Here is a 14,588-nt window from a genome sequence, read left to right as displayed (position 1 = left end):
CTAGCCTGTGTGTGCCATGCTGTGACCTAAAGGGTTTTATTTTGCATTGCGATTAGGCTTTTCTAGAACATTGTTTTGTTACTTTGCACATGTATAAATTGCGGGCCTACTTTTTTTTTAAAGCATGCTTGGATCAGTGAATTTGACGTCAGTCAGTGTCAAGGGTGTGGCTGCCGCATTGGACAAGCACACCCCCAAAGGAGAGACAAAGGGTATCAAGGCGTTCTTCAGGATGGACGAAAATGGAATTTTGAACCTTGAGAAGGTGTGTTATTAACACTGTAGCTAAATAATTGCAGTTTTGTAGGAGGTGTTCTGGCATATTGTATACCACACTGGCGCTTAATTTTCCATTTGGCAGAACTGGCCGGCTGGTCCGGTGGTTTTGAATGTAAAATGGGCCTTTTCCACAAGATTTTCCCATAAATTAACCACTGCCTCGCGAATATGGAGGATGGGTGCCTGGGATACCCGGGAGGGCCTCCACTGAGGTCAGCCGGCCCTCCCCAGATAGGATAAAGCTGCCAAGGCTGGCAATCCCAACAAAACAGCCATGAGCCCCCACACACAGACACCCGTCACACTGATTAAATCAGTGGAAAAATGAATAACTAATAACAAGAAGCAGGGAAGGGAGGGAGGGAGGGGAAAAAACTCGCAAAACATCCCTGAAAACCCTCCATTGAACGAAGACCTGACACCACGCTGTCATGTCCGAGAACGCAACGCACTGAGCCTGACAAGAGCTAGTAACCGCTGACCACCAGGACAGCCGACTACCCACTCGTTGTGGTTAACTTGGTTAAATTGCTTTATTTAACTTGGTTAAATCGCATTTAACCTCATTTAACCACTGCCTCGCGAATATGGAGGATGGGTGCCTGGGATACCCGGGAGGGCCTCCACTGAGGTCAGCCGGCCCTCCCCAGATAGGATAAAGCTGCCAAGGCTGGCAATCCCAACAAAACAGCCATGAGCCCCCACGCCAAGCCGAAGGGATCTCTGTGCTGACCACCAGGTCAGAACAGAGCAAGGGGCTCATGGCTGAGAAGCCATAGCCCCGAACACCACCCACATCCCGAGGCACCCATCTGCATGATTAACTGATACAACACTATCACGCCACACCCGCTATAACGCCAAACACGCTAATACGCCACACCCGCTATAACGCCACACCCGCTATAACGCCACACACACTATAACGCCACACACACTATAACGCCATACACACTACAACGCCACTACAACGCCTAACTGCAAACAACTGCAGCATGCTAAACCCAAGCTAACAGGCAGATGTAGAACCCCTAACGCCCTGCTATGCCTGGCAACGGAACAGGCAGAGTTCACTGTAGTAATGCTAGATGCCATGCTATGCCTGACAACGAAACAGGCAGAGTGCACTGTAGTAATGCTAGATGCCATGCTATGCCTGACAAAAACAAGGAACAGTAAACCCCCTTGGAGTCCCACTATGCATGACAGACATGACACATCAGGCAAGCTAAAGCTAAGCTAACAGGCAGATGTAGAACCCCTAAATGCCCTGCTATGCCTGACAACGAAACAGGCAGAGTGCACTGTAGTAATGCTAGATGCCATGCTATGCCTGACAAAAACAAGGAACAGCAAACCCCCTTGGAGTCCCACTATGCATGACAGACATGACACATCGGGCAATGAGTAAACATGACCCACACACACGCTAAAACAACACAGGCCACACATGCTATAACGCCACACACGCTACGCCATTACAAGGCCTAACTGCAGCTTGCTAAACCCAAGCCAACAGGCAGATGTAGAACCCCTAAGTGCCCTGCTATGCCTGGCAACGGAACAGGCAGAGTGCACTGTAGTAATGCTAGATGCCATGCTATGCCTGACAAAACAAGGAACAGTAAACCCCCTTGGAGTCCTGCTATGCATGACAGTCATGACATGACAGGCAATGAGTAACCATGACACACACCACACACGCTAAAACGCCACACACGCTACGCCACTACAACGCCTAACTGCAAATAACTGCAGCTTGCTAAACCCACGCTAACAGGCAGATGTAGAACCCCTAAACGCCCTGCTATGCTTGGCAACGGAACAGGCAGAGTACACTGCAGGAATGCTAGATGCCATGCTATGCCTGACAAAAACAAGGAACAGCAAACCCCCTTGGAGTCCCTCTATGCATGACAATCATAACATGACAGGCAATGAGTAAACATGACACACACCACACACGCTATAACGCCACACCCGCTGCAAACGTTACGCCACTACAACATCTAACTGCAATAGCTGCAGCTTGCTCCCAGTCATAAACTATGTAAAATATCATTAAACTATATCTAACCCCCCAAGCAGGACACATGCTAAAATACACCATGCTAAACCCAAGCTACCAGGCAAATGTGGAACCCCCAAACACCCTGCTTTGCCTGGCAACGGAACAGGCAGAGAGTAATCAAGCTAGATGCCATGTTATGCCTGAAAAAACATGCAAAAACTGTAAGCTATGCCTGAGCCCCCCCCCCCCCAAAAAAAAAAAAAAAAAAAAAAAAAAAAAGGCCTAGATATACGTGTGCCTAAGCTTGCCCACAAGGTACAGGAAACTGTAAACCGCTCGAGCCCCAAACTAATGCCTGGCTAGACCTGTAAGCAAAGTAGACCTTATGGATGCTATCCCCGTGAATGCCTTGCCATATCAAGGCTGAATAGGTAACCAGACACATGCCTGCCTGAGCTGACCTGTAGGCTAGGTAATCATACAGCGAACAAGGAACCCCTAAGCACTACGCACAGTAAGACTACAAGCACACGGACTGGCGCACAGATACAAACGCGACTGCACACCACTAACGGTAAGTGCCAGAGCCTGTCAAAGTATGCTGATAAACACCCCGCCAATACCAAGCTAACGCCAAACAAACCCATTACTAGCTACAGACTCTGTATCTCAAAGTACGCTAATGAATGCCACACCACGCCAAACAAAACGCCTCACCAGCTACAGAGCAGCTAGCTCCTGGTTGTTACTAAGTAAAATAAGTATATAAAAACCTAATAAAAAATCTCTATATATAATTATATCCCCGTGAGAGCCCTGCCATGGGAAGGCTGAATAGGTAACGAAGCCTGAACTAAACAAGCAAAGTAACCCCCCAAATTGCTACAACAAACAACAAACTAAAACGGACGACAGTACCCCCTTAAAATGCCCTGCTATGGTTGAACGAAACAAGTAAACAGTAAGCCCCTTAAGATGCCCTGCTATGTCCAAACTAGACGGGCAACAGCAATCCCCTGCTATAAGTCTGCACAAAATGGGAACCAGTAATCTGTGAAGGTACCCTAGTGCCATGCCATGCCTGATCTAACAAGGCACCACTATTAAAAAACATACCATGCGAAGCTCAACTAAGCAGACAACTATAAATCCCGAACTAAACAAGCAAAGTAACCCCCAGACTGCTACTACATACCAAACTAAAAACAGATGACAGTTCAACCCTAAAATGCCCTGCTACGCCTGAACTAAACAGGTAAACCGTAAGACCAGTGTGAAATGCCCAAGAATGCATGCCATGCTACTCCTTGAGCTAACACACCCCAGCTGAGGGATCAAAGACATGATAAAGACCCGGGATAAAGATAACCCGCTGCGATAAGTAAACAACAGCAAAACCCGTAACGCTGAAAGAAATGTGCCACTACAATGCCTGAACTACAGTAAATATACAACAGCGAACATACTAAGCTCCATAACAATGCCACAACTGGCACAGCAAACACTAGCTAAAATGCCAAGCTACCCCATATGAACTAAAGCAGACAACAGCGCACACACTAAAATGCAAATATACTTGAATGCCTGATCTAAAAAACATAGCAAATGCATAAAACGATGTACTACCAAGCCCGAAATACAAAAAAACTGGCAGTAAACATGGGCAAACAAAAAGCCGTACTACAATATGCCCGCATAAAATAATGTTGTGCTAAGCAAAGCTAAATAGGCAACACGCAAAAAGCCGTACTACAATGCCCGCATAAAATAATGTTGTGCTAAGCAAAACGAAATAGGCAACACGCAATAAAACTAACAAAACGACTATGTGCTGTAATAATTATAGTCCCTACCTCATATGTTACATGAGCAAACGAGCAACGCAGAAAAAACGCTCGCAAACTACCGCAACTGATTTGTAGAAAATGATTTGCGCGGAAAAAACGAGGACCAACACGGTAACGCGATAACACGATACCTCCAGGCATGACCAAGACCAACGCTACAACAGAGGTTTTTTTAAGCCAGAAGACTGCAGAAGAACGAACAACGGAGCAACAAAGCCGCTGGCAACGACGAGCGGAACAACAAATGGAAAGCTAAACCCTAACAGGCAGCGTGGCCAGCCGCTTGTACGTCGACGCTTCTGTGTATATTCGGACCATGAATAACTATCAAACCGACGTCGGAGCGCGGAGAACCACCTGGAACGAATGGAAACACGGCTGCAAACTACGTGCATGTAAAAGAATTGACAAACTGGGCTAGAGGTCCGTGAAATCCTTCCGTGAACGCAGAAAAAACTCGCAAAACATCCCTGAAAACCCTCCATTGAACGAAGACCTGACACCACGCTGTCATGTCCGAGAACGCAACGCACTGAGCCTGACAAGAGCTAGTAACCGCTGACCACCAGGACAGCCGACTACCCACTCGTTGTGGTTAACTTGGTTAAATTGCTTTATTTAACTTGGTTAAATCGCATTTAACCTCATTCTGCCATAAAAATGTCTAATATCTATGTATTAATTGATTTGGACAAATCTGACTAACAGCGGAATTCTGTTCTCAAATATAACAGTCTGGTTGGCCAGTTCTGACAAAAAGAAAATGCGTTTACTCAAGTAGACTGGTTTGACCATGTCGTTATGTTATGTTCTTGTGCAAGAAACTTCACATGTACTTTCACAGTACTATGGTGGCCCATCAACGCCATAGAAAAAATGCAACATAGTAGTGTAATTTTTAAAAATATACATTTTTATTTTTATTCATTTCATAGTATTATTTGTTAATTTTTATTTTTTATGTTTATTTGAAAATATATCATGAGACAAAATATTAAAAAATATATATATTTTTTTAAATAAAAAAAAAAAATTACCTGCGTGGCCCAGCAACGCCATAGACCACAATGCATCGCGAGCAAATGTTTAATAACCCACAATGCCACACTTCCTATTTCAAAATGGCCGCTAGAATAAGAAACTCGGGAGTGGGAAGACGATATTGAGGTAATGAACGACCTTAAGGAGCATGTTAGTCGAAAGCGTTACAATGTCAACTTCCGGTACGATTAACTTGCCTAGTTTTAGCATCTGGCTAAGCGGAACAGATGCTGCAATTGAAGATTTGGCAATTTTTGGCCTACTCTCTTTGACCATTGAGCCACATGCATCCTTGGCCGGCTCACTCTGTCGTTGAAGTGGCAGACTTGGCGACTTCTCGATAAATCTGATGTGAATCACTTTCCAGTTTTGTATTTGGCTAGCATCGGTAAAAGAAGGACCTCGTTCTCCAGCCAGAACATCGCATTCAAGATTTGTACCAAAATGTGCTTTGCATGCAGCCTTGATGTTTGGCAAAGTGGCTTCTTCTTCCAAGGGAACAAGAGTTAAAGCACCGATTCGAGAATACTTTTGACACTTGCCTTCTACGTTTGGAGACAGTCTTTGTACGGTAATGCTCCCGCACAGCCCACTCGGACCAGCCTCGTCCTTTTTCTTTCCGGTCCTTTTCTTCGATATTTTCTCCTTGTAATCCTCCCATTCACGTTCTCGCTTTGACATCTTTGATTTAAGTGTCTATTTAGAATAATGTGAAGTGAATGGTCGCGAATAAGCGAACTGACAAACTCAAGCACGTGCGCGTGGGGAAATACCACAACATTACGTAATTCCCGAACTGCATTGTGGTCTATGGCGTTGCTGGGCCACGCAGGTAATTTTTTTTTTTATTTAAAAAAAAAATATATATTTTTTAATATTTTGTCTCATGATATATTTTTAAATAAACATAAAAAAAAAATTAACAAATAATACTATGAAATGAATAAAAATAAAAATGTATATTTTTAAAAATTACACTACTATGTTGCATTTTTTCTATGGCGTTGATGGGCCACCATACAGTACCTCTCTCCACCTTTGAGCATAAATCTTAATGGGTACCGGCAATTTAAGTGCTGGAAAATACCCCTGCGATGGACTAGTATCCCATCAGAGGGAGTAGAACTACTCCTAAGCTCTGATGAGGCAATTAAGCCAGACACATCCTTAACCTTTTGCAAATACAATCCTTCTCATACACAGCGTTAGCACTGCGCAGGGAAAAGTCAGAGATTTAGCATCGCATCTATGCGAGCAAATTCTTTGTTGTTGTTGTTTTCTTAAGCCTGGTTCTCATATGATCGTCCCGATCGTCTCTGTCGCTTCTGTCGCTTCAAAAAGTTTGCTTGCTCCAATCACCTCAGACTTTGCAAACGACAGAAGCGACAGAGACGATCGGGGCGATCATATGAGAACCAGCCTTTAATCAGTGGATTTTATTTTAAGGTTGCTGCGGGTTTTTTGAACGCTTGATCCAGGGTCCAGCGCACTAACTTAAAAGGCCACTGCACCCCCCACAAAGAAAACTTTGATTCTCGCTAAGTGCTGCTCACGTCATTTAAGCTCGAGTATGTTTTAGGTGAATTTTCATTGGCTTGAAAATGAATTACATGTTCGCTTCTTTAACAGGTGGAGTCTGTGTTTGAAAAGCCGGAGGAAAAACCCGAAGAAGAGCAATCGACATTTGCAAGTAAGCTTTTTATATTACACTGTTAGAGCTAAAATAATGACTAAATGAATTACACTTTAATCTTAGGACTGGGTTTAAAGCCATACTTTAGATAGGCCGGCAAAGTAATGGTTTTCGTTTTAATTTCAACCTACTAGACTTACAAGAAAAATCTTTTTCTGCTTTCTCTGAGCTACACCTTTTTCTATTTATTTTCAACAGAAATCGGAAGTAAAATTTCAAGCTTCTTTGGTAGCTCAAAAGAAGACGAGAACAAAGAAAGCAAAGTGGAGGTAAGCAGCTTGTAGATCGAAATATCAATTCTCCTAAGTGACTCCATACATTTCTTCATATGATAGTTTGGAGAATTTGGTAAAACAACAAGACAATATTCCCTGCTATTAACTGATGACTTTATTAATTCTCATTACTTTTCTGCTTGAAAATGTGTTGGAATTATATGGAGAAACTGGATTCAGATTACATTTTGAAACTGAAGGGATGTAAGGACGTCTGTCTTTTTTCGTTAGAATTGATAGTGATTAGATGCAATACATGTTTATCAAACGAGAGAGACAGTGTTTGATCACAATTTTTAACATCTCTAAACCACCGTCATGGCTATGATATATTATCAATAGTTTTGGACAAATTTGTTATCGGAAATTTAACGTCGTTACCACTGGTGACCAACTGTACGTGTTTCCTCGCGCGAAATCCCGTGAACACGCGAGATGTCCTGCACATTCTGACACTCCTGACCACTACTTTGTAGCTTTAGCCCTTTGCACGCACTGCATGCTCTATGGTACTTGGTGATAATTAAGCAGCTCTTTCTTCTTTGCTAAGGGACGGACCATTATTTTCTTGGAGGGGGGGGGGATGAGAAATTTTCCTCTGCAAACTTTTTTTTTAGTTTATGCACTTCTGCAAACATTTTTTTTTTCGAAATTCTTACTATTTTTTGTTATACATATCGTTTTTGCAAACAATTTATTTTGTCTTTCCAGGCCCTGCAAACATTTTTTTTCAATATTTTTCATCCCGCCCCCCTCCAAAAAAATAATGGTCCGTCCCTAATGACAGCATAATTTGTAACTTGTTGTTTCATTTTGTCGGTGATTTTAAAGGAAGGAGATAAATCAGACGAAGCAGACAGTGAAAAAACTGACAAGGAGAAACCTGAAGAGGGAGAACCAAAGGCTAAAGAAGATGAAAAATCCGAGGAGAAGCCGGCAGAGAAAGAAGAGGAGAAAACAGAACAGAAAGAAGGAGAAAAGAAGGAAGATGAGAAAGAAGAGAAAGAGGAAAAGGATGAAAAGGATCAGGAACAAGAAGAAAAGAAGGCGGATGAGAAAGAAAAAGAGCAAGAAAAGAAAGAAGATAAGGAGGACAAGAAAGAAGAGCCAACTGACGAGAAAAAAGATGACAAAAAGGTCAGTTAATATTGAGGGAAAATAACGTTGAATTTTTAATATTTACCTTTAGTCTAAGTGGCATGCAGTGAATACGTTCCCTTGTAAGTTATTGTCAGATTCACATAAACGAAGGCTAAATAGTAGGCTCTCTTCAGAGGCAACGCACGAGTGGCAAAGCCGTTGCCCCAGAAGAGAGCCTGCTCGCAAGATATTAAATGAATCTCTATCGCGTGGAGTTGGGGAGTCCGATAGGGTTCGTCCCACCCGCCCCTCTTCCGCCTTATTGTCTCTCCTACAATCTTAGTCTTCTTTTTGACGTGCCACAACAGATCACAAACTACAAGAAAAAAAAACCCAGGCAATTAGACCTAGAGGCCCATCAGGCCAGATCCCGGTTTCCGTAGCAAGTGACTACGGGTACAGTAAACACCTGGGTGTAAAAAACTAGTGGTTTAAGAACCTGCTGGCAGAAATTTGCCATTTTAATACCCCAAAATATAAGAACCTGATTAGCCAAGCAAATGTCAGCAGGTTCTTATATGTGGGTTATAGAAAATTTTTATGAACATTTTTAACAGAACATCCCAAACTGTATTTACAAATAAAGAAAAGACAGATTCACATAGACTGAAATTGTCTTCTTTGGACCTTGCATGAGGCTTGAAGCAATACAGTTATGAATAAATGCTGTATAATGAAGGACCAAACCCATTTTTTTTCTTCTCGTACAATCAAAAACTATGGCTCCTCCTTAGAAATTAAGAACCTACTTAGCCTAAATTACCAATAACTACCCCCAAATACAAGAACCTATTTTGCCAAACTTAGAAAATTGTAGGTTCTTACACGCGGGTGTTTACTGTATTTCTACTCCCCCCTGTATGGGATGCTAGTCTATCGCAAAGTTACCCCCAGCATAAAATTCTCCGGTACCAATTTTATACACTAGGGTTGAGAGAGGCACTATATGATTAGCAATTTTCCTAGTCGTATAAACTCCGGCGGTATGGTGCACTTAGGCCCAAACGCAGACGTCATATTTATACCAGAACTTCTATTACAGGAAGAGAAGGCCAGTAATAAAACAGAAGAAGCTAAAAAGGAGAAAACAGATGAGAAGAAACCAAGCAAGCCAGTGACCGTGCGTGAACCTCTTGAGATTGTGCTTGAGTGGGTGGATATGGCTGAAACTACTGAGGACGCTGTGGCCACATCTGTTAAAAAGTATGATTACGTAGTACAGTCGAACCCCTATTAAGCGGCCACCCATTAAACGGCCACCCCCTATTAAGCGGCCACCCATTAAACGGCCACCCCCTATTAAGCGGCCACCCATTAAACGGCCACCCCCTATTAAGCGGCCAGTAACTAAAGTCCCGAAAATATTGTCAGTATAATACTGTAAATATAACCCCTTTTAAGCGGCCACCCCTATTAAGCGGCCGCGGCCACCTTTCTGCCGTCCCGATGAGCGTTCTTCTATTGTTTTTACCTCTATTTAGCGGCCAATAAGAATGTAATATACGATATTTAAATTAATTTCCAACAAGCTCAGACCGTGACGGCCGATAAAATCATTTAAACACAGGTTTATTGTAGTCTTCCTGTGATTCCGTTATTTCTCTTCACCTTATTTTGTATTGAAATAATGTAACCTTTTAAAAAGACCTTATGCTAATTTCTGACAAACCCCTATTAAGCGGCCAACCTCTATTAAACGGCCAGTTGCCATTTCCCCGAGGGTGGCCGCTTAATAGGGGTTCAACTGTATTCGTGTTTTTTTTTTTTTACTGAGTCAAAACCATCCTTGTTTATTTTTGGTAAATTATAACTGCTTTGGTGTTAAGTCACGCAATGCTAGCGCCGTTGGTGGAACTGTCACGCGTGACCATGTCACAAGTAGACAGAGCCGATCAAAATTTTAAATAATAAGCTTTTCAAAATGCATTTTAACACGCTAACAATAGACCATTTTACAGTTGTCTGCTCAGTGACCTGGCCTTTAAATGGATTTAAGGCTGGTGGTGACCTTGTTTTGATAAAGTCCTCGCTGCTTTTGTTGTGCAAATCATGTCACTACCATTCAAAGGCCAGGTCACTTAGCAGGCAACTGTAAAATGGATTATTGGGTCTTTATGTTAAATGGAACTTTGAATGTTTGTTTGACGCAAGTTTATGCACGTGATCGCCCAGGCGGCCAACACTAAATCGGCGGCTACCTTTCTTGGTCAACACAACATGCAATTTGAACAGAAAGAAATGTTAGAAATACTTTCAGTCTAGTTGAAACGGTACGAAAGCGCAAACGAAATTCCCCTGTTCTCCCATAATTGTGTAAAGAGTCGATATTCGCTACAGCCGCCATATTTGTTTTCACGTTATAATGCAAATTAGGCACGTGATTTTTAAGGTTGCAAACAAGCTTAAATCGATCAATTTCAGCTGGTTTCTTATTATGTCTGTTAAAGTTTTCACAGCCATGCTTTGGTTTCAGTATTGTGAAAAAATTCTAAGTGATATGAAATTTCAACGCTTTTATAAATTGAAAAGGGCTTGCCTACTAAAAAAGTCAAGTTGTCGAGAAACTATTATAAACTAACTAGTAATTTTGCCGCAGATACTTCTCTTTTTGGACGAGCCGATTTTCCGAGAAACGGCTTCATTTCGATGTTTGCAACCTGGTAGACAACGTGGCTAATTGGCATTATAACATTAAAAAAAACATCATGGCGGCCTTTGTAAATTATATGGTCTATTAAACCCTCACTGTTGGTGATTTTGTTTGTTTTACCAGACTCAAGGACTTGCAAGCAAGGGATGAAGCTAAAGCCGCCAATGAACGAGCTAAGAACATGCTGGAGACACACATCTATGACATGCGTGAAAAACTGTTCAGTGATGAGGGAGTGTTGCTCTCCACAGAGGAGGAAAGAGAGAAGATTAACCAGGCCCTCAGTGAAGCCTCTGATTGGCTGGACGACGAGGGCTGGGACTCAACTGCTGACGTAAGCGAAAACCTCGAGGCCGGGTTGTCCGAGAGCCGATAAACCCTAACCCGGGATTAAAACTTTATTGAGGGTTCAATTTCTCTTGTATAAAAATGTTTTTATAGCTTATGTTTTGTAGAGAGATTAGTCGACGTTGAAGCTGAAAAACACATGAACCTCAAGTCACTGAAAAGTTAAAAAACTGAAATCAAAATTCACGCTAACCCTGGATTAGCATTATCGTGCTTTGAACAATCCGGCCAGTTTCTTGAATTTTGTATTGTTTTTGTGTTGTTTTCTGTTATTTTTGCATTACTTTGCGTTACTTTCCGAATTATCATTTTAGTTATTTGGGACGGACAATGTAATTGTTAAAGGGTGGGGTAGGGGGGTTAGCGGCTAAGCAATTACGAAAAAAACTTGCAAAAGAAAAGTAGGAGAAGTGTTTTACTAACTCGTCGACTGGATACCCCAGGGAAAGTCGTAGCTCTCCATTCCCGTCCCCCCTCCCATGACAGAAACCGCTGTACCAATCAAAGTGCTTTTCCCATGTACAAGTTATTACAGGGAAACAATTCTAACAAGCCTCACCTGCTAAACATGAATGGTGAAAAAAAATCTTGCAGGGGGCTATATTGATAAAGAAAATTCTTGCAAATACCAAGGCTGAAAAAAATTCTGACTCAGAAAAATTGCCAAACCCCTCCCCCTGTCGAGAAATAAATTGTCCGTCTTTTCGCACTTGATAAAAGGTTTACGGAAATGTCTTAAGTTTTAGGAAGAGTTCGAAAAATGTCCTTGAATTTTACAGTATACCTTTTGCCCGCCCGATTTAAATAACAATGTGATACATTGCTCACCACTGAAATCAAAGTGTTAGATGCTACCTTCTTCGTTGTTTATTCTTACCTTCGTTTGAATTGTTGTTTCGTTTACTCAGGTGTACGATGATAGACGACAAAAGCTTAAGAAAGAGTCGTCAGATTTGAGATATCGCCTGCGGGAGCACAAAGCGAGACCCAAGGCCATAGAGATGCTAAGGAACAGTTTGAACCTGTCAAGGACATTCCTGGTCCAAATTAACAACATCACGGACAAAGACGAGATTTACACGGCAAAGGACTTGGAGGAGCTCGGCAAAATTATTAACGACACAACGGTAAGATATATTTTGTATTCCTTCCCCTCCCCCCTCCTTTCTTCTTTTCTTCCCTCCCTAAGTTCGCGCGAAAACTGCGAAGCGCAAAAATCGGCAAGCACGTGCGTTACGTTCCATGTCTATGGACAATGACGTGCGCTGTGTTTTAGCGCGCATGGAAGTAACACGTTTTGCCTTCATTTAAACAGGAATGGCTGGATAAGAACGAAAAGAAACAGAACGAGGAGACAAAACCGAGTGAGAATCCTGTTTTGGTAGTGAAGGACATTGAGGCAAAGCAAGGCAAACTTGACCGTGAGCTGGTGTATCTCTTGAACAAGGCCAAGTACTACGTGCCTAAACCAAAGGTTAATGAAACAGGTACGATTCACGTGTTAGTCGTGTGAGCGCCACGTGCTACAATGTGCAAGTGTCATACGTACTTGACCTGAACTGACTAGAAGGTTGAATCCAACTAGTGCGAGGTGTGGTGGCTTAATAGATAGTGCATTGAACTCCGGGGTCATTTTGTTGTGTTCATGGGCGAAACACATAACTTGGACTGAAATTCGAGTCATTTCCGCCCTCAACCTCCCCACGTGTGCGGAGACCTTAAAGCTACAGAAAAAGGGCTCCTGAGAGGAAAAACAAAATCTTCACGTGCAAAAATGCAAACTTGTACATTTCCTGTAGGCCAATACGCAAAATTCAAGTGAATACCCAGACCACCTTTCGGTTGTCGCCTCCACTTTTTTGCTTTTTTCTAACAACCTTTCTCGAATTAGCTGTATACGATAGCAATGCAAAACAATGCAGGAAGGGTTGAAAGAAGATGTGAGCAGTGACTACTGATGAACTTAGGTTCGAAAACACTGATTCTTTTTTCTTGTTTCTTTTTATCATTATTTAGCTTCAAATACTACAAAACCTAAAACAGACGCTAAGAAAGAAAAACAAGAAAAGGAAAGCAAGGCAGAAGGCAAAAATGGAGATAAACAACAAGATGGCAAAGAAAAGGAAGAGGAAAAATCCAAAGACGGCGAGAAGGAAGAAGAAATAAAAAAGGCAGAAGAAGGAGAAAAACCCAAAGAAACAAAAGTCAAACAAGACAAGGATGATAAAAAGGACTCTGATCAAGAAGAACCATTGCCTTTACCAAGCGCAGAGGAAGCCTCGTCTAGCGAGCCTGCAGACAGTTCTAGTTCATCAGCGGATAGCTCAAAAGAGCAAGAACAGTCAGCTGACAGTAGTTCTAAAAAGCAGGCTAATGACGAATTATGATAGATTGTTTAAAATTGATCTTTAGTACCACTTAGTTTGTAACATATTTTGCAAGTTTTAACAATTTGAAGGAATAACTTATTGCAAACTTAAAACTTATGTGAAATCCTTTTTCTCATCCGTCGATTTTTTAAACCTCGAACGAGCAGCAGAGATGCGTTCCTTCTAAGGGCAAAGGTCCTCTTGCTTCAAAATCCACAGAGGAGTTAAACGCTTGAAATAACCTCTACTACAAAATTTACTGTTCTTGCTACTTACCCGCACAAGCACTGCATGCAGTAACAAGTTCTAGAATTTATTCCAAATCTTAAAATATTTACAAACATATCCCCCATTGTTCAAAATCATGCCAATAAACTGTTCCTGCGGTTTTCACAGATAGGTTTCCAGTTAACGACACGTTGCTTGGCAACCTTATGACGTCATGTTAACGTGGTACCTTTCGGGTATCTTCGTGAGTGCTCACGATTAGTCGGTAAGAATCGGAATGAATCGAAGTATATTTATTATCCTGTTCGCGGGAAAGGCGACGAGTGTGTCAACACAACACTTGCGCGATGAAGAAAAAAAAATTGAAGAGGGGATGAATGAATAGTAAAAATAATTAAAAAACATCTTGTTATAAAACTTTATTTTAGACCGATCCCAGCGCCGGTCTGTTGTATGTGGAGTTCCTATTAAAAAATTGCTTTTCAGATGTAGATGCCTTCCATTTCATGCAAACACTGTAGAGTGAACGCCCACAAAATAAACTTCCAAGATTCGAGCCAAAATACAAATACACTACAGAGGCCCGTCCATTGTCTCTAATTGATTTCCAGTGTCGGTTCTCGGGGAGAAATACTTGTGGCGAACAAGCAGGACGGTTGTTTCAGTGCAGACGAAATATTTCTTTATCAAAAAGAGAAACATGGACA

At 42.0% G+C, this 14,588-nt stretch overlaps 1 protein-coding gene across 1 annotated transcript in view; it reads left to right on the top strand.

Moving 5' to 3' along the window:
* LOC144664465 (hypoxia up-regulated protein 1-like) overlaps positions 1–14,372 on the top strand; it is a 44,239-nt gene extending 29,867 nt beyond the window's left edge. Inside the window, exons 21-29 of the mRNA XM_078525611.1 lie at positions 124–265; positions 6,808–6,868; positions 7,070–7,140; positions 7,978–8,283; positions 9,329–9,489; positions 11,060–11,270; positions 12,193–12,411; positions 12,600–12,771; positions 13,301–14,372. Of these exons, the coding sequence (XP_078381737.1) occupies positions 124–265; positions 6,808–6,868; positions 7,070–7,140; positions 7,978–8,283; positions 9,329–9,489; positions 11,060–11,270; positions 12,193–12,411; positions 12,600–12,771; positions 13,301–13,671 (1,714 nt within the window). The 3' untranslated portion in view covers positions 13,672–14,372. The remainder of the gene's footprint in view (positions 1–123; positions 266–6,807; positions 6,869–7,069; positions 7,141–7,977; positions 8,284–9,328; positions 9,490–11,059; positions 11,271–12,192; positions 12,412–12,599; positions 12,772–13,300) is intronic.
* Positions 14,373–14,588: the final 216 nt, after the last annotated feature.

This window comes from Oculina patagonica, chromosome 8 (assembly GCF_052425735.1).
Source record: "Oculina patagonica isolate OP01 chromosome 8, crgOcupat, whole genome shotgun sequence".
NCBI classification, from domain to species: Eukaryota; Metazoa; Cnidaria; class Anthozoa; order Scleractinia; family Oculinidae; genus Oculina; species Oculina patagonica.
The sequence above is the reverse complement of the archived record's forward strand: the minus strand, read 5'-3'. Positions and strand labels throughout refer to the sequence as shown.